This window comes from Panthera pardus, unplaced genomic scaffold (assembly GCF_024362965.1).
Source record: "Panthera pardus isolate Hobbes unplaced genomic scaffold, ASM2436296v1 HiC_scaffold_13, whole genome shotgun sequence".
Classification (NCBI taxonomy): domain Eukaryota; kingdom Metazoa; phylum Chordata; class Mammalia; order Carnivora; family Felidae; genus Panthera; species Panthera pardus.
The window spans coordinates 193466217-193490984 of NW_026526688.1; the positions used below are offsets into that span (position 1 = coordinate 193466217).

A 24768-nucleotide genomic window follows, 5' to 3' on the forward strand; every position below is an offset into this window, starting at 1 on the left:
ACTTTATATCTCTGTGGATATCATTTTCTGTATGTCTAAGGCAAGGATAGTGTTATTTGTTTTTAAAAAATTGTTTAATGTTTATTCATTTTTGAGAAAGAGAGAGAGAGAGAGAGAGAGAGAGGGAGGGGCAGAGAGAGAGGGAGACACAGAACCTGAAGCAGGCTCCAGCGATGCGGGGCTAGAATCCACGAACCATGAGGTCATGATGTGAGTCGAAGTTGGATGCTTAACCGACTGAGACATCCAGGTACCCCAAGGATAGTGTTCTTTCTTTCTTTCTTTTTAAATTTTTTTTAATGTTTCTTTATTTTTGAGAGAGAGATAGAGAGTGTGAGCAGGGGAAGGGCAGAGAGAGGGAGGCACAGAATCCAAAGCAGGCTCCAGGCTCTGAGCTGTCAGCACAGAGCCTGAAATGGGGCTCCAACTCACGATCTGTGAGATCATGACCTGACCTGAGGTCGGACGCTTAACTGGCTGAGCCACCCAGGCTCGCCTAGGGTTATTTCTTTCTTAGCTTTGTCTTAGTTTGTGCCTGACACACTGCAGGCCCTCAGTGAATGGTAGTTGTCTTGAAAGTCTCTGTTAGTTGCTTCCCAATGTCGATCTTGCCCTTTGTTTGTACTAACAGATTTTTTGTTTGAGGAGGCAATGTGACCACGTAATGCCCCCCTTCCCAGACTCTCTGTGGCTAGGGAAGGCCATGTGGCACCCCCAGTCGGGGCCAGAATATGTGAGCAGAGATTGATGGAAGAGGTTGCTGGGAAAACCTCTTGAAGGAGAAAGACAGGTGTCACCTGTTCAGTTCTTGTTCTTTGTATTTTGCCATTCACCAAGAATGCAGTCATGACATTAATATAGACATCTTGTGATCATGGCAAACACAGTCACATATCAGAACATAAGAGCAGAAAGGAACCTGGGTCTGATGACATTGAAGCCATCATACGAACCCTTGACTGCGTAGCTCCAAACTAACTTCATTGTAGATGAGAGACATAACCCCCGTTGGGCCGGGTCACAGAAGCTGGGTTTCTGTTGCATGACGTCAAGCACATTCCCTAACTGATACAGCTCTACACCACATTTCCATCATCTTCTCAATCTGAAATACTTTCAGATTTGTGTATAATGCCTCGTTGTTGCAAAAGATTTGGCTTCTTTCTGAACAAACTTTCTGGAATCGTTCATTTTTTCTTTCTAGATGAGGCATTGTTTGGCCACAGTATAACACAGTGCTGCCCGAAAGAAAACACCAATTAAGCATGTCTTTTTGTTTTTTTAAACCAACCATCTAGCACACAGCCATGATAGCCTGCAGAAACAACTCCGACCTAGCCACGAGACTGCCGAGATCGAGCTTGCCAAGCCGTAGCAACATCAGAGAAAACAGAAAAATCAAAAGCGTCCCCTAAATAAAGGACATCCAGTGGAAGAGATATAGCACAGAATTAATGAGGTTTTCACTCTTGAATCCTGTAACTCTAGCAGTGGAGTTTGGTAGGAAAAAAGCGCAGAATGGTAGGGCAGAGAATCCAGGTTCAAATCCTTATGGAGTCACTGATCAGTTGCATAATTTGGGGCAAGTCTTTCCGTTTGCTGAGGCTTTCATTCCCTAGCATGCAGAATTATGACAACAGCAGCAGCAGCAATAGCAACAACAGTAATAATACAACCTACTTAGAGAGTTGATAGGAGGAGTAAGTGAGGTGACGTACATATGGGACCTGTAAACATCAAAATGTCACACAGGCTTTCGTCGTTATTGAGAGGTGAAAAGATATGGCAAGTGTGGAAACGGAGATGCCGAGGGATATACGGACTGTAAACGGTCTCTTGAAGGTTAGCGGTGAAGGTCTTTTATGGGTGTGATTGTTTCTTGCACACATCAGTACCAATCATTAATGGCGGAGGGAAAATGAGGGAAGAAAACTAGCATTTTGGAGCACTAATTATGATCCTTCGGTGTTTTACACATATGACCTTTAATTCACTGGAGACGTGCGTGAATTTCCCTCCACAAATCCTCTGAGGTCAGAGCTTTTACGTTTTTGTGAGTAAGTTGCCCGGATGCAAAATTGGTGGGATGGTATGACCTGGGCACTGAGATCGGGAACGTGGACTCAGGTAGTGCACGTGTGGGCCCGGGGCCAGGCTTCAGGGAGGGGTCTGGGATCTGAAGTTTGCTTGGTGGTCACTCACAGAGGAAAAGATGGGAGTCTTCCTAACCCGAGGTTCAGGAGACTTAGCCCTATTTGTCAAGACGGGAAGAAGAGAAAGGAATTTTCTAGCCACTGAAGACGTCACTCAGCTTCTCATACACACACCTGTTAGGGGACAGTGAGTGCCAACGTTTTGCTGTATGGCTGGCGCTGTGCTAAACATGCCCGATTATAAACTCACTCGTCTTCACAACAAGCCTACAAGGTAGGTACCGTGGTTATCCCCATTTTGCAGACGAGTACACTTAGGAATACAGTGGTTAAATGAGTCGCTCAAAGTCACCCAGTTGGATTGGAATTGAGACAGCCCGGTCCTGGAGCCCTAGGTTACGATGATGCTGTTTCACCCGTCGAGGGGGAGAAATAAGGCAGAACATATGTCAAACAGCTGGGCTGTAAATCTTGAAGGCTCAGCTCCTCAAGAAACTCAAAAGAGTTCATGTGTTTTTTCATGAAAGAAACTCTGACCAACTGCTCTCTTCATTTTTTCAGTGAATTAAAATGGAGCCACCTACTCATATGTAGCTGTGTCTCTCCTCATTCTAGTGCGAGATTTAGGGATTTGGGAAGACATCTGGAATTTATTTATGCCATTTGGATTTTGAAACTCAATATTAAATTCTTATAATGAAACAGACAAAGAAGTCAAAGTAGACCATATTAGTGAAATCTGACTACATAGGGCATATGTTTGCAAACTGGGCTTTAATGTCAGGCTAAAATATTGCTCCAAATACCCTGGATCATTCTTCTCAGAAGGTAAAAACACATTTCTGGAATCATTTTGACTTTCTGTCTATATGACAATGGAAAGAACTAGATTTCATGGCTTCTTCCTCTCCCTCAGATAAGGTCATAAACGGTGTAAGTGTTTGCCTATGCTGACGTTAAATATGGCACAGAGATAGTTAGAAAAATATCACCTTGACTTGTCCCAGTTTTTCATTTGGATCATGGGGAGACACCATGGGTTCCAGAGGCAGGCAGCCTGGACTGGTTTTGCCATTCATGAGTAGTATAATTTTGGACAATCTCCCCAAACCAGTTTTGAAACTTAGAGGATGTCTCGAACAGAAGGTGTAAGGTGGAAAAGAGCTTTAACAAACTGGGTGAATTTTAGATGGTTCATATTGGCCAAAGTGGAATATGTTGTGTGTGCGGCTTGTTAGGGGATGAACCCCAAGAGTTGAGATCATAAAAGGCCCCGTGTCGCAAGCCAGGGTGGTCGGACTTTTTCCTGAAAGCAATAGGGAACACCAGAGTTGTTTTAATTTTAATCTTTTTATACACTAATCAGAGCTGCTTTCCTTTATTATGAATGTCGTAGCTTATTGTAGAAAAAATAGATAAGGAAGGAGGGAAACACTTGAAATTAAACCTTCAAGAGCCTGTGTTAACCTCTAGGGAGTGTTTTTCTTTACCCCTGGGAATGTAGATGAATGCTTTAATAAAAATGTAATCAAACCGTGCCCACTCTTTTATAATCTTTTTTACTATTACGATTATATAAATACCTGTGTGAGTCTATGTAGATTTGCTCAGTGTCTCCTTCATGGCTACGTAGTATTTACTGGCTATATGGATGTACCCTAATTTCTTTAATGTTGTTTTATTCTTGGGTGTTTAGATTGTTTCCACATGGTGGGATTGTAAATCACCTGTAATAAACATCCTCATGAGTAAATCTCAGTATTTCCTTAGAATGAATTTTAAGACATAGAAGGATATGCTTATTTTAAGGAATTCGGTATACATTGCCAAATTACCCCCCAGTAAGGTTGTTGAAGTTAACTGTCCTTTAGGCAGAATTCGAGGCTACTCATTTTATTCTAGCGCCTAAGTAAGTGGGTGATAGCAGTTTATTGCTGACAGATTAGAGCAAGAAAATCACAAAGACAGCGGAAATGAGGAAATTATGAAGGATGAGGGTGTCTAACATGGGAAATCGCTGTCTTGGAAGACGGAACTGGTAGAGTCTTCAAATATTTGAGAGACCACCGCGTGGAAGGAGGACTGGCCTTATTCTGAGCAGTTCCCAATGACAGAACTAGGATCAATTCAGAAAAATTCCAGAAAGAGAGTCTGATTCAATAGGAAGAAGATTTTCTATCATTTAATGCTAAAATGTGCAAAAGGCTGTTGTAGTATCTTGGAAAGCTGTCTCAGGCATAATTCCATTTTGGGCCTCTGCCCTTTCCAGAAAAAAAAAAAAAATCCGACTTCACAATGGAACTTTTGTTTTTGTTTTCGGACAACCATCGTGTCCTCTGGGCTACATTCTTGTGGGTCTTAGATATACACTGAGTTGGTAGGAATTGACCAGAGCTCTGATAGGCTAACTTGAAGTGTAAATGTTATGTCTCGTATGTGTATGAATGGAGTTTTAGATACGGTCTCAGGCTTTGTGTTGGTAAATTCGCCTACTTGCTGAAATTTATTGGTGACTGCAAATCAATACTCAACGATGCTTTCATGGTCATTTGCAGATATGCACAGAGCAGCAAAGATTTGAGTGCCTTGGTGGGCGTGTTTCCAGCTGGGGTCAAACAAGGCGATGTATTACCTTCCTCTTTTAGTCCCTCAGGCTATAAACAAGTATCCTTTCAGCTGTCTGTTTAGTGCCACATTTTGGACACTTTTAGGTTTTTCTGTTTTGTTTTTTGTTTTTTTTTGGTGGTGATTTTGCTGTTCAAATGGGCCCCAAACATAAAAGTTCCTTCTCACGTTCCTCAGCACAAGAGGGCTGTGAGATGCCTTATGGAGAAAGTAAGATAAGCTTCATTCAGTCATGAGTTACGGTGCTGCTGGCCATGGGTTCAACGTTAATGAACCAACAATACGCATTAAATAAAGTGCCTTTAAACAGAAACACATGTAAAACAAAGTTGTATATTGATCTACTGCTGAAAACACTGTGACTAGAAGCTGGCAAGACCCTACCCCTGTGTTTTCCCCAGGAGCAGGGGTTCAGGACTTGCTAATTCAGTCTTTGGAATGACTTTGCATAGAACGTAACTACTGCAAATTGCAATAATTGACTGTATGTGTTTTATTTTGACTTTTTTTTTTAAAGTTTATATTTATTTTGAGAGACACAGAGACAGCATGAATGAGGGAGGGGCAGAGAGAGGGAGAGAGAGAGAATCCCAAGCAGGCTCTGCACTGACCATGAAGAGCCCAATGTGGGGCTTGAACCCACAAACCGTAAGGTCATGACCTGAACTGAAACCAAGAGTTGGATGCTTAACTGACTGAGCCATCCAGGCACCCCTCGACTGTATGTGTTTTAAAAGACTGATGGATTATTTTTTAAGTGTTTCTTTATTTATTTTGAGAGTGGGAGGCAAGAGGCAGAGAGAGAGGGACAGAGAATCCTAAGCAGTCTCTGGGCTGACAGCAGCGAGAGCCCAATGCGGGGCTTGAACTCATGAACTGGGAGATCATGACCTGAGCCTAAGTAAGACGCTCAACCGACTAAGCCACCCAGGCTCCCCAATCTGCTGTTTTGTCTGGGGTTTAACTGATGATGTGAATCAGCTGCTATTATTTCAAAATCAGAAAGTAAATCGAGTGGTCCCCAGGGCTGCCTTCTTTGGGTGGGGCCGTAGATTCTAGTTTCTCAGGTATTCACAGGGTTGCAACGTTCATTCGATCTGCCTGGCCCCACAGGTGTTTATTTAGGACCCGGCTCACTGCTGTGTTAGCTCCTTCCTTCTGCTATGATGCCGTCACTTACATTCCTTAATCTCATCCTCATGTGTTTATTGCTATTCTGCAGCTGAATGAATTTGCCCAAGGTCTTCTGGCAAAGCGGACTAGATGTTCAATCCTAGCTTTCCAGCCCCTTTCCCCACTCAGTCTTCCTGAATTTTTACAACCTGTAAACAGCACGGACCCATCACCTGCCCCAAAGCGAGGCCTCGCCTGGATATTCCTAATGCATCAGTCTCTGGACGTTGCTCCGACAAAAGCAAGAATCTAGCGGTGTCGTGCCTGCATACCTGAGCTGGGGTGGAGTGAGGAAGCAGTGTCTCTCTGGGACACAGTCCTCTAAGTATTAACAAAGTTCAAGTGAGCTCTTTGCATTCTGACATTTTTGCTTTGGGGCCCATACTTTAAATTTGGGTTCCAGAGCGTTGGGAAAAATTCTTTAGGAGACAACCACATTTCCACCCCCCCCCCCCCAAATTCTTTAGGAGACAAGCTTATCTTGTCTTCCTGCTTTCTAAGGTCAACATGAGTGTATGGGGCCTCCTCCATTAGCGGGTGGGGCTGGAAGAGTTCCTGGAATTCCTGCACTGTCAGGACGGCTTTGCCATATCAAAGGCCACAGGGTTGAGCCCATTCGACAGGAGTCCATAAGGATGTCTTCTTCATCCAGAATAGGACACATCAGAGCCCAAATGCCATGCAGAGCCTTGGCCTTGAGAGTGTCATGGAATCCTTCTGAGGAAAGTTCTCCCTCTGGCCTCTCCACTTTCCGTCCCTCTTCACACCAGGGCCAGGCTAATCCTAAAATTCTGCATCCCACATGCCCCCCTCACTCAAAAGCCTCCGATGGGTTCCCCAGTTCATTGAGAACAAAGTCAGCATTAACTCTCCTGTACTGAGTTTTTCCTGGTTTGATCCCGTCCAAATCTTATCCAACTTTTATCTCACTACTTTTCCTTCCAGAACATTTTTTCTCTGATCTGTGTAGGGCTCCTTGGCCTTCCCCATGGATTCCATATGCAAGCCTTTTCTGCCGTTTTTCCACTGGACACGTAGGTCCCATCATTCCTTCAAGACCCTGTCCAGCCTCCTCTCCTTTGCAGTTTGGGACTTCTGAGCCTCATTTTCCCCAGTTGGAAAGTGGGTTTTAATGAGGGTTAAGTGCACACAACCAGCCTTCCAGAAAACAGCTGTGGAGGTGGAGGAGCTCGTGGTGCTTCTTCAAGGAGATCCACAAATACTGGGATGTACCTCGACTGAAGCTTTAGACACACAAAACATGAACTTCTTATTTCCAAGGATTAGAATTGATACAGGACCTATAGATTCATTATATAATATGTGTGTGTATTCACTCTCTCTCTCTCTCTCTATATATATATATACACACACATATATATATATATATAAAGTCACCATATATACATATATATATACACCATATATATTCACTATATATATATGAATCTTCTAAGAGATTCATATACCAATGAATGTATGAATCTTAGAAGATGAACTCATATATTCATCTTCTAAGATTCATACATTTGTTGGTTCAAACACATTTTGGACAAATAGTAGTTTCATTCTGGAGCTCATAACTCAGCTTCTTTTTCTTCTTGGTAAATGGGAATAATACTAACTGAGGGGGTGACCGGGAAGACTGAATGAGATCATGCTTGTCTAACAGTTAGGACATAGGGCACATATCAGACACACAGTGGGCACTCAGCCAATGCCCATCTTTCCTTTATTCTGATGACTTCTATAATCAGTTAGGGATATCAGAGACAGGAATGTTGTTCTCAATCACCACAAAATCCCTAAACTGGTTCGGTCTGAGACACAAGCTCTATTTGAGGTGTTTTGTGTTTTATGGGTATATCACACGGCTTCTCCCAAATTTTTCTTAGACTCACTTTTGAAGAAAATCTGCAAATGAGAGCCGAAAGAAAAATGCCCAGCCAGTTCTCCCTTTTATGGGCATGTTGGCAGTTTTTCTGTCCAAACCAAACAGTCTCTGTTGTGGTCTTACCCAACTTGATTCGCAAAGAATCCAAAACTTGTCCTGGAATGAACTTGCTGGCCAGTTTCTCTTAAAATACGGTTATATTAAAACATTGTTTAAAAAGGCAACACAAAATGTCACTGGCTCTTTCATGCAGACACTGCATCAGCAGTTTCCAGGCTTTTTGGTTGGAAGGGAAAGCAATGTCTTGCTCAGTCCTCCGTCGGGGCGCGAGGGATAGCTAACAATAATATGTACAGATGCTGGCCCAAGTGGAAATCATCTCTTTGACACAGATTACGCAGCTATTTGGAGCTAATTTTATATATGTTGTTAGATTTCATTCTCCTCTATGCTAATATTCCGGAAATCAAAGCGGCCCTCTGGGCCACATACACCTGGACGTACTGAAGGGAAGTACCACTTGCAAATAAACACTAGTCAGTTTTCAGGGGTAATCGAGGGATGCGGAGATTTAGCTTCCGCAAGCGAAGGCAGCCAAGTGAGCCGACATGTGTCGCATGAGCCGGCAGGCGGAGGCCAGCAAGCACCGCACGTCCAGGGAATTAGGCAGATGGCAGAGAGGAGCCATGTTGAGCGTGGCCGTTTTTGTCTGAATGCCGCCGCACCTGAGCTCGAGACGCTGCATTTGCACATCAGCGTCAGTTGTGGGCGATCCCCATTCTGGCTGCTCCCCCACTGCCTCCCTGGGCACCCACGTCCATGATGCCACAGACCTCGTCCCCGCCCCTCTCTCGCCCAGGCCCTCCGCAACCTATAGAGTAGGTGCTGCAGCCTCTGGTACGTTTTTCACTCTTAAAAAATTCTTTTCTTTCAGAGGCCCCAGTGCCGGGACGTTACCTTTCAGGTCGTCGTTGCCATTGTGTGGATTTCGATGGAAGCACGCAGCTAGCTCTCCAAGGATTGACCCTGTGTTTTATCCGGCGGTGCCACGGCAGGGCGAGAAGACCCAGGGGACTTGGGGGGTCCTACAGATCCAGGTTTGAAGCCTGGTTTTGCCACCCACCGACTCTGGGCAAACCACCCACCCTCTCTGGATCTCATTTCCTCACCTGAGGCATTTCCTCGTCGGTAAAATGGCAGCCCTCTACAGGGTTGTGGGGCTTCAGGGAGGCTGTGAGCCTCCAGTGACACGTTTGACCCACAGCGGAAAATGTAACAAGTGACAGTTAAAACAAAACAAGTCGTGAGGTGTAAAGCTGCCGGGCACACTTGGTCTGCGATGAACCTGAAATCCTCCAGATGAAATTGACCGGATCGGTGCACATATTTTTTCGCTACGTTCCAAAATTTAAATTGCAAGCACACACGATATGGTAGGCTCATCTCTGGCTCAAGTATGTTCGGGTCTCCCATGTGCCGAAAAGGAAGTATTTTGCTTTTGCTAACTCCTCAAGCTCTGGTCCTCACCCTTCCCTTCTCTGTTCCAGCACATGTGTTGAAGGACCGAGCCTCCCCTGTAATAGGCTCTTCCTCCTTGCGTGTACAGCAGGCTTTCTGTTTCTGCAGTTCTCCTGAAAAGTCTCTCCAGAGTTTAGAGAGTTCCCAGTGTGCTGACACTGCACGGACAGCATATAGCCTTGTCAACTCTGCAGCTTCCCCGTCTGTTGGACACCGCTTCCTCTAACACAGCGGTTCTGAATCTTGGCTGCACATTAGAATCACCCTGGAGTGGGGGGGGGGCTTTAAGAATTATTTACGTCTGGATCTCAGCCCCAGAGGTTCTTATGTAATGGTTTGGGGTCCACTCTGGGCGCCGGGATCTTTCAAAGCTCCCTTGTCGATGATTAAGGTGCAGGTAAGGTTGAGAACCACAGCTTTCCTCTCCCTTTCCTTTATTTATATAATATTGCAAAGCTCTCTTTCCCCCCTGCTTGCCAGACACTTCCTCTGAGTCTCTTTCAGGGTCTCTTTCGAATCCTGTTTACAATGCAGTCTTTTGAGTAAGGCAATTTATAGCTGGAATTGTTGCTATAGTGTTGCTAAAGGAAACCTGCAATTCTTGGTTAGTCAGAGAGCTATCTCTGAAAGAGATAAGAAAGGAAGGAAGAAAGGAAGGAAGGAAGGAAGGAAGGAAGGAAGGAAGGAAAGAAAGAAAGGAAAAGAAGGAAGGAAGGAAGGAAGGAAGGAAGGAAAGGGAGGGAGGGCAGGAGGAAAGGAGGGAGGGAGAGAGGGAGGGAGGAAGGAAGGAAGGAAGGAAGGAAGGAAGGAAGGAAGGAAAGGGAGGGAGGGCAGGAGGAAAGGAGGGAGGGAGAGAGGGAGGGAGGAAGGAAGGAAGGAAGGAAGGAAGGAAAGGGAGGGAGGGCAGGAGGAAAGGAGGGAGGGAGAGAGGGAGGGAGGGAGGAAGGAAGGAAGGAAGGAAGGAAGGAAGGAAAGGGAGGGAGGGCAGGAGGAAAGGAGGGAGGGAGGAAGGAAGGAAGGAAGGAAAGGGAGGGAGGGCAGGAGGAAAGGAGGGAGGGAGAGAGGGAGGAAGGAAGGAAGGAAGGAAGGAAAGGGAGGGAGGGCAGGAGGAAAGGAGGGAGGGAGGAAGGAAGGAAGGAAGGAAGGAAGGAAGGAAGGAAGGAAAGGGAGGGAGGGCAGGAGGAAAGGAGGGAGGGAGAGAGGGAGGAAGGAAGGAAGGAAGGAAGGAAAGGGAGGGAGGGCAGGAGGAAAGGAGGGAGGGAGAGAGGGAGGGAGGAAGGAAGGAAGGAAGGAAGGAAGGAAGGAAGGAAAGGGAGGGAGGGCAGGAGGAAAGGAGGGAGGGAGAGAGGGAGGGAGGAAGGAAGGAAGGAAGGAAGGAAGGAAGGAAGGAAGGAAAGGGAGGGAGGGCAGGAGGAAAGGAGGGAGGGAGAGAGGGAGGGAGGGAGGAAGGAAGGAAGGAAGGAAGGAAGGAAGGAAGGAAAGGGAGGGAGGGCAGGAGGAAAGGAGGGAGGGAGAGAGGGAGGGAGGAAGGAAGGAAGGAAGGAAGGAAGGAAGGAAGGAAGGAAGGAAAGGGAGGGAGGGCAGGAGGAAAGGAGGGAGGGAGGAAGGAAGGAAGGAAGGAAAGGGAGGGAGGGCAGGAGGAAAGGAGGGAGGGAGAGAGGGAGGAAGGAAGGAAGGAAGGAAGGAAAGGGAGGGAGGGCAGGAGGAAAGGAGGGAGGGAGGAAGGAAGGAAGGAAGGAAGGAAGGAAGGAAGGAAGGAAAGGGAGGGAGGGCAGGAGGAAAGGAGGGAGGGAGAGAGGGAGGGAGGGAGGAAGGAAGGAAGGAAGGAAGGAAGGAAGGGAGGGAGGGAGGAAAATCTTATACTTTATGATCCAAACAACTTAATAACCCTGTATATCTAATGTTTTCTCTTCTATTGCATTTCAACAGAGATACCAGGAATATTAATCTTAGCTCTGATCGATTGAGCACCATATTATATCCTCACAGAAACTTTGATGAGAAAGATACTATTTTCCTCATTTTTTACAGCAGGGAAATGGCCACTGGAAGAGTTAGTTGCCCCAGAACACAAGCCTAGAAAATGATAGAGCTGCTATTTTAACTCAGATAAAATCCTCTATGGATTAAGAATCCTAAGTAATTGATGCCCAGTCTTGAAGAACTGCTTCAGACATCCTTCCTGAGGGAGATATTCAAATACCTGAAATCAGTCTTGTGTCTCCTGACGGTTTGCCCTTTTGCACGGTGGGACCCCACAATCCTTCTCTGTGTTCTTTGTTTTTCACACTCCTCTTCCAGTCACCCAAGCCACCTCTCTTCAGCTTGACAATGGCCCTGTTGACACGTGTGTCCAGAATCTAATAGAGCAGTGATAGCCTCAGACACTGATCCGTTTGGGAGAATGGCCGGGCCGCTAACAACACAGAAAGTTCATTGATGATTGTTCGTTTTCTTTCTTTCTTTCTTTCTTTCTTTCTTTCTTTCTTTCTTTCTTTCTTTCTTTCTTTCTTTCTTTCTTTCTTATGTTTATTTATTTTTGACAGAGAGAGAGAGAGAGAGAGAGAGAGCATGAGTGGGGGAAGGGCAGAGAGAGGGAGACACAGAATCCGAAGCAGGCTCCAGGCTCTGAGCTGTCAGCACAGAGCCCAACGCGGGGCTCGAACTCACAAAATGTGAGATCAGGACCTGAGCCAAAGTCGGACGCTCATCCGACCGAGCCACCCAGGCTCCCCTGATGGCTCGTTTTCTATGTTCCGCAGAACATGTTGGAAATGAAGGACTAGGTTTTCAGTGGGAGGGAGCGGCCTGAGGTGGAGACAGGGTCTCTCTGCAGATCTCAGAGGGAAGGTAACGGTGAGAGGAAAGAGCACAGGATCAGAAAGATGAGGAAAATGAGTGGTTTCAGGGGAATGTTGGAAGGACTCAGAGAAACCTTTCTCTTTCTTCCTCCTCCTTTCTCCCCCCACTGCTTTCTCTGATCCTTTTCTCCCCAAACCACCCAGGTGTCCTTTGAACCTGCACTTGGCAAGCTTTCTGATTCACCACAGGTTGCACATTCCCTCCAGCAACACCATAGCTGCAACCTCGACTACCCATTGCCTTAAGGATAAGATTTTCATGTGTTACAGCACAAGACAACATTTAAATAGGATGTGAGTGAGATTTTAACACAACACAGCTGTGGAGAGCCAGTCCTGAGAAGTGAGCTGACATGTGGGGAAAGACAGTTGTTCCAAGGCCTGACGGGCTCAGGGCAACAGAAAGGGAGGTGGCCCCCATTTCTGCAGTCCGCACCCTGAGCACACCAGAGAACGCACGAGTCGCTCGAAGTCTGGAAAGATTGGGTTCGGCTGCCAGGAAGTGAAATTTCACTCTCAATCACAGTCTCCAGATCAGTCCTTGTGGTTCACACATTTTGTCCCTCCTTCCTCTCATGGCTTTGATTTTCTATTTCCACGTAAACCGCTTCATTCGCCCTTCTCTTTGAACGTGCCTCAAATCCTGTGTGTGTGGGGGGGTACACTGACATTTATGGGGTTTCTGTTGTTTAGCAGGCACTGGGCGAGGCACCCTGGTTATGGAGGGTGCACACACAAACATGGAATGTAGGCTTGAAGGGGATGTGTGAAGAGGGCGAGGAGAAAATGGGGTGAGAATGGGATTTTGGAGAAGGTGATGGCCGCAGCGAAAGAGAAGGCAAGAAAAGCAGAAAGAGAAGGCAAGAAGGCAGCAAAAGATGGCAAGAAAAGCAGAAGAAGGGAGAAATAGGCAGAGAACAGGGAAGGGGAAGGAGGTTGGGAAAGGGAGAAAAGAGAGACAGTGTGGTCTGAAAGAAGTGTGCGATGGAAAGGGAGCTGGCCGGGTGAGGCAGGCAGGCGGGTGGGGGTCAGAGGGTGTGGGCTGGCAATGAACAAAATGGCAGAAGAGGAGAAGTGTCCATGGAAAGGGTTTGGGGTGTTAGGGCCTTAATGATGTCTGCCGCCATTCGTATGTTGAAGCCCTAACCTTCAATGTGACTGTACCTGGAGACAAGACCTTTAGGGAGGTAATTAAGGTAAACAAGGTTATGGGGATGGGCGCCTAACCCAATAGGACTGGTGTCCTTATAAGAGAGGGAGACACAGATCTCTCTCTCTCTCTCTCTCTGTCATGTGAGGACGCAGCATGAAAGCTGGTGTCTGTGAGGCAGAAAGAGCCCTGCTGGGACCTGGCTCTTGGACTTCCAGCCTCCAGAACTATGAGAAGAGAGATTTCTGTTGTCCAATCCCCAGCCTGTGGCATCATTCTGTTACAGTGGCCCAAGTGCACGAATACAAGGGGTAGGAGATTGGCGGTTACCACAACAGTCCAGGAGAATTAGCATTCACCTCAACCTGCCCACTTCTGGGGTGACCTGTGTTTTACACTTCCTCCTCTGATCCAAAAGACACAAGGGTCCAAGCTTTGTTGGCCAGGGGATTATATGCTCATGTACGGATGTGTCACCGCTAACCGATGGGGAGGCTTTGGTCTCATTTGTAAGAAATGGTAAGCAGTATCAGCCTTATTAGGGATGCGGAAAGGATTCCAGAAAGCCCTACCACACGAGAACCTTCTGGGCAGCAGGTGCCCTCGTTTAAGTATTGCCGTTAGTGTTGCGCATGTCTGTGTACATGTTTATTTAGGAAATTTCTTGGAATAGCGAAGGCTCTTGAGATTTCCCACACAACAAGAAAATGGGAACTTTGTTTCTGTCTCTAGATTATAGTGAGTTGCACCATATGAAATTGCCATTTCTAAGGGTCAAAAACCTAGCAAGTGTGTGTTTGTTTTTTAAATGTTTATTTTTGAGAGAAAGAGAGTGAGAGAGAGAGAGTGTGATCAGGGGAGGGCAGAGAGAGAGGCAGACACAGAATCCGAGGCAGGCTCCAGGCTCTGAGCTGTCAGCTCAGAGCCGGACGCGGGGCTCGAACTCACGAACTGTGAGATCACGATCTGAGCTGAAGTCTGATGCTTAACTGACCGAGCCACCCAGGCACCCCCGGCAAGTGTTTCTCAAAAAGGAACATCTCACATATAAATCCAAATGTATGGATTTTTTTGAAAAATCTGAAGATCTGACACCGTGAGGCCACGTTGTCCCACGGACACAGCCCACTAGAGTGGAGGGTGTCTGCCCACTTCAGGGGGAGCATGATGTCCTAGGTCGCCAGGGTCTCTGCCACACGCTTATTCAGTCATGCACACTTCCCGTGAGGTCCAATAGGTAGCTGTAGCCCTTGGCTTAATGTATTGATTCGAGCTCTGCTAAGGTATTGCTGAGAACACTGAGAAGCGGGTGTAGTCTCTTTCGCAGGCAAAAGTGTTAGAGCCACAGTGTAGAACCAGGTGAGCCAATGGTGAGCACAGACCATCACAAGCCACACACCCGAGGCCTCGACCCGTCACATCAGGCCCAAGAGAGCCAATCTGGATTTTATTTGTCACTCTGTTTTGACAGCGTCATGGCAACGCTTTCGTCTCGGCTGAAGTCCTTTCCCTTGACACCTTTCATTCACATACAAGTCTATTTACTGAGTTGGGGGTGTGCATTAGTTTCTCTTGCTTGGACTTTTGTTTTAATTCCCTATTAGTTGTCAGTTTGGTGAGAAGGAGTTCCGTAAGACAAGGAGGACGAGGGAAACATTGAATGACTGGCCAGAAATACCAGGTGCCTAACAGTAACAAAAATTTGCATTGCCTTCCAGCATGCGTACCTTTTCTAACATCTCACTAGAATATTTCCAGTGAGTCCGGTGGGATAGGAATATATTATTCCCATCTTCCACGATGAACAAACAGAGACTCAGAGTTCAAATAACATGCACAACCGGGAAGGGTTAGGGCTAAAAATGGCACACAGAGATCATAGTTCCTGATTCTTCATTTTTTTTTTCTAGTTAACCATGAAGAGAAGCAAGATCATAACACGGGTCAAAATAGCCCTTGCGACAAGTAAGTGTGAAAAATAATCTGAGCGTTTTAGATGGTCTTTTTATGAGATGGGTTCACTAGCAAAGCTGATGCAAAATTTAGCATTGAGGAAAACAGAATGTTTAAATCAGAGAGCGTAAATTAGTCTCCCTGCAATTGGGGCCATCAGGCAATATGCAGAGTAGTAGTTGGACCAACTCTAGAAAGCCCCTGATTCTCCCTTAGAATTCACTGATTTCTTTCTACAGTCTTTCCTGCTAACCCTAGAGTGAGTTCAGATCCTTTCTCAGTGCAGGACTGCAAGTAGTCACCTTCCATCCCAGGAAGTTGACATGGAGTTAGCCCAAGACGTGAAACTTATCTGGAATCTGGTGTTCAGGTCTGGAGGTCTGTTTCCAGAGGGTCACGGGTATCCTCTGTGAACCCCATGGTGTCCAGGGGGAAAGCCCTCCCTGTAAGTGCAGGGAGACCCGGGAGAGGGTGGGAAGGCACACAGGGACACCTCTGAGTATTTAAAATGCTAGAGAAAGAGCTGGACATTTCCTTGCTACTGCTAAAATGCAGAACAAGGACTAATGGAGAGACGTTAATAAGGGCCAGATTCTAGGCAGAATAAAGAAGAACTTCCTGCTGACCAATGGTGTTTTGCTGGAAGGGGCGGCCTTATTAAGTGTGAGCTTTTTGTTACCGGTGGCATTGAAGCTGGAGGTGAGATCTGTATTGTGAATAAATTCTCAAAGTCTGAATATCATTCTGTCTCAGCCTCAGGGACAAACAGGGGCACGAGCAACTGTTGGTGTGATATTTTAAGGGCCTGGCACATAAAACCATCATCAAGAAATGAAAGTTTTTGTTAAGTTTCCAGATTATATTGGAATCATATAAAAGTGCCACTTTGGTAGGTATGGAAGGGTTGAAGGTCAGCAATTTTATAAGATTCAGCGTAATTCACACAAAGGCAAGGGAATGGACTAGATTCTTTATTTATTTGTGAGAGAGAGAGAGACAGACAGAGTGTGAGTGGGGGAGGGGCAGAAAGCGAGGGAGACACAGAATCTGAAGCAGGCTGCAGGCTCTGAGCTGTCAGCACAGAGCCCTACACGGGGCTCGAACTCACAGACCGCGAGACCATGACCTGAGCCGAAGTCAGATGCTCAACCGACTGAGCCACCCAGGTGCCCCTGGACTAGATTCTTTAGACCTATATGACACATAGAGAAAAGGGGTGCCCGATAAACTGTGGACTTCACTGTGCAGGCATTGGGTTGCTCTGGGTTCAACGGAGGCTCTCCGAAATTCCATGGTGAAGTACCTCAGAATGTGACTGTATTCGGAGGTAAGGCCATGAAGGCTGTGATAAGGGTAAAAGGAGGCCCGGGAAGGGGGTCCTAATCTAATTCGACTGGTATCCTCCTAAGAGGAGCAAATTTAGGCACACAAAGAGATACCAGGGCCGCACAAAGACCAGGTGAGGACACAGGGAGAAAGCAGCCCTCTGCAAGTCAAGCAGAGAGGTCTCAGAAAAAACCAAACCTACTGATACCTTGATCTCAGACTTCCAGCCTCTGTGAGACAAAAATTCCTGCTGTTTAAGCCACCAGTCTGTAGTATTTGGTAAACCTGGGTATATGGGGGGCAGGTGGGATGAATGTGCACAAGGAGGGTGGTCCAAAGACAAATTTTCAAAGGCTCTCCAAGACCATCCTGACGGATATGGTCTCTGTTGTGAAGGAAAAGAGGAGATGCTAATGATCCGAGAAACTGATAGAAATTCACCTGACATAAAAGGGTGGTAATAAGTTCAAGGGATCCCTTGACAAAGATTCCAGTGATGTCCAATTAGATTTTAGAGTGAAATGGGATAAAAATCACTTCATCAAGAGTCTTTTCTTAAAAAAAAAATAAGATTAATGGTGCAAAAAAAAAACTGAAAAAAATTATTTGCCACCTTCAGAGGATGAGCTGCTTTGAGGATGTTAGTGATTGGCAAGGCCACCAACTGGTGTCTTACTGATGGCTCTCAAATATCATTAGGTTACATCTGTAGGATGTGTTCTGAGGCTGCATAAACTATGGCTATTGGCAGATGAAAAGTCTGTTAAACTGCAAATATTTAATGCTATTTTATAATTAGCCCTTCATTAATTAGGACTAATTCCCTCTCCTTGACTTGGAGGTAGAGACGGACGAACATGGGTTTAACCCTTCTTCTGCCTTTGTGGTGCTGGACGAGCCACCTTACCCTGGTCTCGTCTTTCCGACAGGAGTACGTCTGACTCCACACTGCCTACAGGTGTATGACGAGCTGGGGCAGTAAATCGTTCTATGGGATTATTACTATAGTGAGCGGAGTCATACTATGTTGATGGTGAAAAAATAATCTTCATTTAAAACAAATTTTAGTGAGAAAAGGCACCTGTCCAGAGCAGGCCTCTAGACTGCCAGACAGAAAATAGGAATCCTTTCCAGGAGTCCATGTGGCTGAGTGGACAGGGTATGGGTTTTGGAGACGGGCACAAATTGAGTTTAAATACCTGCTCTACCTCCATGTGCTTGTGGGATCTTAGGTAAGCTGCTCACTTCTCCTCATCTGAAAAATGGAGATATGGACACAGTATATGTAAAGCATTGGCACATGGTAGGTGCTTCACAAAAAGGCTCTCTTAAGCGGATCATAATAATACCTCCTCTGGTGACAAACTTTGAAGGAACCACTTCGTCAGTTACTGGGGCGTGCATTTCACTGATGATTGTTAAACACCTATAGGGTGAGTGACAAAATAACTTTATTTGTGTTCTCCACCCCCAGCTTACTCCAAGAATGTGGCCTGGTCCTTTGTGTGTCCTTGTTTCAAGATTGTGCAGAGCAGGAGGTGGAAATTTCTTGACAACAATGCCTGCTCCTTTATTTTCTGAAAGTCCAAATCCAAGAGAATATGCTGGGAGAGGGGGAGTTGGGGCACCTTTGAGATGAGATCCTCACCCTGACCTGGAGACTGGGAGCCCGTGGATGGGTACATTTGTGAAAAGTGGAAACGCTCGCTCTGGGTGGCCCAGGATTGCTCAGACACCAGGTCCCTGGACTGGATGGTGATCCCCAGTTGGAAAGCAGAATCCACAGACATCTAAGAGACAGGCAATTTATAAGAGTGGGCATGACTGCTGTGAAGGAAGCCCACCCTGGTATTAGAAGTTGTGGGGACAGGAGCCAGATAACTTTAGAAACTGAAGTTCCTGCTGGCATGGACTCGGGATCAGGTTCAAGTTGAAAATAAGAAAGTAAGTTGAAAATAAGTTGAAATAATAAGTTGAAATAATAAGTTGAAAATAAGAAAATCAGAAAATAAGGAAATGTGACACTTTTTGGAGACCTGCGTTTGTAAACTGAGTCAGACCTGCCATGGCCGTAAGGCAGCAGATAGTCAAAGATGAATTAATTCCTACTGTCTGGAAGCTGACCACCTCTTTGGGAGCTGGAGGAGGTCACACGACACCTATAGGAGTAACTACCATTTGGAGCCCCGAGAGGTCCTGACGTTGTATGAAATGCAGGACCCCGCGGTCACCGGAGGTAGGCAGCTGAATGTTGCAGAAGGCACACGGCCAGGATGATGGATAAATGTTCCTCCCACAGGGATACGTTGAAATACACCCTCCCCCAATCACTGCGTGCCAACACCACTCCTATGTAATTGCCACGGCTGTGAACTCACCGAACTTTTGCACACCCTCAAGTTCTCTTGGAAATGTGCCGGCTTGATATGAAAGAGCAGTCCGGAAAGTTGATTGAATAGGGAACTATACAGTTAGTGGTTTTCATAAAAGTGCTTGGCAGGCTACCTCCATCGAGTTTGAGATATCAGAAGGCCCTCGGAGGTCAATCAGCTCCTCTCGTCCCGTCCATCGTCCACTCCCTCACATTTTACAGGCTTGAATCCGGATTTAAGAAGTCCTTGAGGCTGCTATTCAGAAAGTCCACTAGGATGGTCAAGGCCGTGGTGTAAACAGTTTAAGGGGACTGGGCCCAAGGAGCATCTCCGCCCTTTAACTGCCATGTGACCCCCCTGCTGCTCTTATCTCTTGTCTGGACAAATCTCCGCTTCCTAACTGGAGATTTAGTCTCTGCGCCTTCTGGACCCTGATTAATCGTCTTAAATCATCATCCGAATGAACTGCCAGGGAGTTACTTTCTTGTTTACAAACTTCTAATGATTATTCCATTAAAAAAATCTAAACTTTGTGGTTTGGCGTTCGAGGCTTTCTATGATCTCGTTCCAACAAAGTCTTGCCCTTCTTTTCTTTTCTTTTTTTGAGCTCATCTCCCCCAGCTCTCTATTCATACACTTTATTCTGCTAAGGTGGCTTTCCTGCTACTCCCCATGCTTTCCTGTTTCATGCTTTTACTAATATTCTTGCTGCCTGGAATACCCCTCCTACCAATCCCTATGCATCCTTCAAGGCCAAATTACATAGCAGCTCCTCTGAGGAGTCTTCGCTGGGTGAGGGATACAGAGCCCTCGATGGGGCTGAGTTTGAGAGTGTATTCTGCCCCTTACTTCCTAGGACATCTCAGGCAGGCTACCGAATTTCTCTACGGCTCCGTTTTCTCATCTGTGAGATGCACAAGCCCACACCTACCGTGAAGCCTTACGAAGGGCACATGGGCCGGTCATACTGTGGAGTACTAGGCCTAGTCACTTGTACATGGTAAACATCAAAGAATGTTACACATTACTTTGATTATTCCAGGGAGCTGAAGGCTCCTTTGCTGTGAGCTCCCACTCCCTTTGAGCTCCCATAGTCCTTCTTGTAAATCCAGTTTTGCGTTTACAAAATTTTTTATGTTTATTCATTTTCGAGAGAGAGAGAAAGACAGAGGTGAATGGGAGAGGGGCAGAGAGAGAGACACACACAGAATCCGAAGCTGGCTCCAGGCTTTGAGCTGTCAGTAGAGAGCCCGACTAGGGACTCAAACTCACAAACTGTGAGATCATGACCGGAGCCAAAGTCAGCTGCTTAACTGACTGAGCCACCCAGGCGCCCCATACTTTTGCATTTTCGATATTGGAACCCACGTGTTATTGTCCCCATGGGATCGGTAACTCCTTGAAGGTGGGATCATGTTTTGGTTAGCTTGTGTCCTGTGCGTTGCCCCCTGTGAGGTACACCCTCAAACCACAGGCAAAAGCTGACCTTTTAGGTGTAACATTTGGGTATGACAACAATTTTCTTGGCTGTCCCTTTTCTCTTCCCTCTAAAAGGTGACCATATTAAAAAAAAAGTTGATTTCTTTAGATATGAGAATCCCAGTTGTGGGGCTTTTGTTTCACACAAATATGGAAGACAGTGTGTGAAGAGGCCGGTAGAGTAATCTCGGGAAATGCATGCTCTTGAAGGCCCGGTGGCCTCAACCAACTGGATCAACTCAGCCTCGCCATTTTCCAGCAGGCATTCCGTATTCCATGTTTTGTGCAATAAGCCTTGCGGGGTGGGGGTGGGGGGACATGGTTTTAAGTTCCAATGAAAACATTAGATTCTTTTTTTTTTACTTGATTTTTTTATTTTTTATTTTTTTTAATATGAAATTTATTGTCAAATTGGTTTCCATACAACACCCAGTGCTCATCCCAACAGGTGCCCTCCCCCATGCCCATCACCCACTTCCCCTCCCTCCCACCCCCCATCAACCCTCAGTTTATTCTCAGTCCTTAAGAGTCTCTTATGGAAAACATTAGATTCTAATGACCCGCTCAGGGAAAGACAGAGGGGGCAGTAGGAAACTGAAATGTATGTGAAGTCCTGCAGTAAAGAAACCAGCTCTTAACAGCTAACAAGAGTAGCTAACATTCACTGAGCTCCTATATGAGGAGAATTCCTTTGAATTCTTTAACTTAATCTTCCAAATGCCTTAGCCCCTTTAAGAATGGATGTAATTATGATCCTCACTTAACAGATGAAGAAACTGATGCTCGAATGGTCCAAGTTCTCACGGCAGTTAAGAGTTAGGGCTGGGATTTGAATCAGACCTTTGTCACCCCAGCACCCGAGTTCTGGTCCACTGTGGTGCACGGCTTTCCACATCCTTGGATTTGCCTGACCACGAAATCCTCTTATGAACGTCCCATCAAAGTGTCGTTCCTTGGGATGAACTTTGGGAAACAGAGCCTCGCCTTCCCAAGCTACTTGGTTCACGGGAGGAGCCATGAACTTTGCACTTCTGCACCTTTGCTCACTGACCCTTGCCTGCATGCTTGCCCCCCTTGTCTCCTGATCTTTTACTCCTCCTCCAAGGTCTAGTTCCAATGCAACTCTGTGAGGAGCTTTCTTTGATGTCAGCGGGTTGATGTGCAAAGCCCTTCTGTGTTCTCCAAGTGTGGTCTGTCTGTCTAGGGCCATGTTCAAAGCGCCTTGGTAAAGTTTCTGGCACAGAGTGGACACTCAGAGCTTAGTGAATCATGATCTTCCCAGCTGCTCTGGGGGGTTGATTCCTCAGCCTGGGGCTCTTCAGACTTGGGGGTGTGATTGTAGCTGCCAACCTGGGCTGAGTCTGGCTCCGAACCTTCCCGGGTTCGGACAGCATGGTTCCTGAGCTGCTTGGCAGTTCACTGGTTAACACCGTCCTCCCTCTGTGCCTCGCAGATGTTGCCTCTCCCCAGCGTCTCCGAGGTGAGGAGCACGATTAGGTCACCTCGGCCTCTCATCAGTGTCCTTCTGGGGACAACCCTGACCTGTCCTTTCCAGGGTGTTGTCCAGGTTTCATTACAAAGCCCCCCAGTGGCTGTGCCTCAGATGAGTCAGCTGGCCTGGGGCTTCATTAGCAACGCTAATTGCCTTTTTGTTTTTGTCTTCTTTGGGCCTTCTCAGGCCCAGAGGTGGGGCCTGGCGGGCCTGGCTTCCAGAAATGCCGCCAGCCTCCACGAGAGCCCATGATAGGAAGTCCGCGCCCCACTCCCCAGCAGCCACGTCATGCCACACTGTGCATTTCTGGGCCGCACCCTTCCCCAGGGTGCACTCAGGCGCCATGCAACTGCTGGCCATCCCAGCTCCCCGGCTGCCTGTGATGAGGTCATGGGGTGGGGTCCTGGAGACCCCCCCCTCCAAATAGGGTGGGGGCTTCCCCAACTGGCCTGGGACTGGTGGAGAGGAGGAGATGGTAATAATCTTGTTTGTCCAACCCGCTGCTCCCTCTCTTGAGATTGCATGGCCGGTGTGGACAGAAATGGAAGGAGGAAGAGAGAGCCGGGAAGACACGGGGAGAAGGACAGCAGGGTGGCAGGCACGGATCCCTCCCTCCACTGACAGCTGGGATGGAGAAAGGAGCTGGCAGTTTCCCTTGACCACCTTGCAATGATCTAGCTGCCGTCTCTCTGCTCACAATGTCTTTCTTTTGATCTTAACCTCTTTCTTTTCACTGAGACCACAAAAGGTAAGGGAGGCCACCATAATCCACTTTACATAATCAGAATTTGACACAGAAGTAAAAAAAAAAAAAATATCCCAGAAACAGGGCAGCAGCTGGTCCGGCAAAGCAGGTAGAACCCTTCCCAACCCAAGCACGCTTCCCGGGGCAGAGCCTCGCCTTCTCACCCAGGCCTGAGGGGATGTCCGTCCTGCTTCTGTACCAGTGGGTTGCGTAGACCGAGCTTGCCTAGAGGCCCCAGACCCCTCCAGCTCGGTCCAACCCACGGGGCTCTGTAACCTCTGCCTGTGAGTACATATGTGTGTGTGTAGGAACGAACGCACAGCTCTGTTCAAATCACAGCCTGCTGGAAGAATTTGGAGTTAGATCTCTGTGGATAGCTAGTTCTTTGCACCTGGAATTCTGCCTCAGAAAGATGGGAAATCTGATAACAGAGACTTTCCCAGGGAAATAGGAATAACACACCACACATTTTTGCACCTTTCTACCTCAAACCACAGCATACTTCCCGTAGGACCAATGCAATAGAAAACCGAGGAATATCTGAGTCTCTCTGCTCCCTACCTGTATCTGAGGCACAGTCGAGAAGGCACAGCCACCCTACCCAGACACTAGCATTGTCAGTCAACGACAACCGGAATGCACAAACTTGGAATTGGACTTTTTTTCTCCCAGGACATAATAGCTGTAACATCCTCTCGCGTCGTTACAAAGGAAAAGCCAAGTGATTTATTTAACTTTTAAAACCATATTCTGCAAAACAAGTTTATAAGAAGTCATAGTAACCACACTTAAGAGAATTTTTGGAAAGATATTAAAATCTTCCCTGGGAATGGTTTCTGAGTTAATAGAAAGATCACAGCTCCGGAAGTTGACTTACATACAACCGGACAAGAAAACACGGATCCTCTGACCCGGGTAATAAATGAGCCCATCACCCCACTAGTGAATGTGGGGTGCATCAGGCTGGAAATTCGGAGGACCTGCGCACATTTTCTGAGAGAAATGACATTTTTTCAAATAGTCAAAGCTATTTCACAGAGGTTTGGGTCAAGCGGAATAGAAGGCAGGAGAAGGCATGATCGCTGAGGTTTTCCAACCTCTGATTTATCATTTGTTGACGTACTTTCTACAAGTTCCCCCCTTCTTTACAAGTAGCTGTCTTAAGTTCTTCCAGTATATATTTTTGACAAAGGCCAAACAGGAGGGAAAAAGAGAAAAAGTGCAATGAAAATAGGAGCTTACCTTTTCTAGGCGTTGCCGCTATCAACATTTCCCCCAAGACATGAGGCTTTCTTGCTTTGGTTGTCCCATGAATTTAGAAACCATTAAAAAATTGAAAGCAGGAATATGTGTATATTATTCGAAGCCGCTTCGAAACAATACAAAAAGTAACTCGGTGAAAAATAAAGTGCTCTTCTGAGCACGAGAATGTGTTTGAAGCTTGGAGCTCATGCTGTTGCATGAAGTTTTGCAACTGTCTTTCTCAGTTTAAACAACCTCCTGCTCCTCCCCGCCACTTGCCAACGTCTATAATTTAAAGCAACTGCGATCCTTCCCATAATACTCACATTTCAAAGAGCTTAATATATACGCTCGTTAGGCAGGAGTGGGAGTGGGTGAATTTCTTCCCCAAGCTCCAGACTGAGGCAAACGAGAGGCAAAGGTTTCAGGTATCTGAGCAGTTCTGTTTCTCTCTTTTATCCGTAGCTCTTCTCGCTGTGGTGCTTGAAGCTGCTTTGCCTTTTCAAGCGGTGCCTTGAGACCAAATGGCATCACTTCACTGGATGCATAAAAGTACATAAGGAAGTTTCTGTCTCAACTTATAGAACGGTTACTCCTGGTGAAATTAGGTTTAGACGTCACGTTTGCTAACACAATTATTTCCACGCAATTCTTCCCTAATTTGTCTGCTTGAAAATGTAAAATTAGTGTATGTGATGTTTTCATAAAAGGGAGAACATACCTAAAATGACGTCATTCGCATCGGGCTTATTTTAACCTGCATCCTGAATGTGAATCATAAACTC

At 46.4% G+C, this 24768-nt stretch overlaps 1 protein-coding gene across 2 annotated transcripts in view; it reads right to left on the reverse strand.

Moving 5' to 3' along the window:
* The window catches only part of C1QTNF7 (C1q and TNF related 7), a 110994-nt gene extending 86508 nt beyond the window's left edge, over positions 1–24486 (reverse strand). The window contains exon 1 of one of the 2 annotated variants that reach the window (XM_019453685.2): positions 24310–24486. Coding sequence is in view for 1 of the 2 variants with exons in the window: in XM_019453682.2 (XP_019309227.1) it covers positions 23984–24011 (28 nt within the window). In the remaining variant the exon portion in view is untranslated. Of the gene's footprint in view, positions 1–23983; positions 24264–24309 lie in introns of those variants that run through there. The other variant, XM_019453682.2, reaches the window with a different exon arrangement.
* Between the last annotated feature and the right edge of the window lie 282 nt (positions 24487–24768).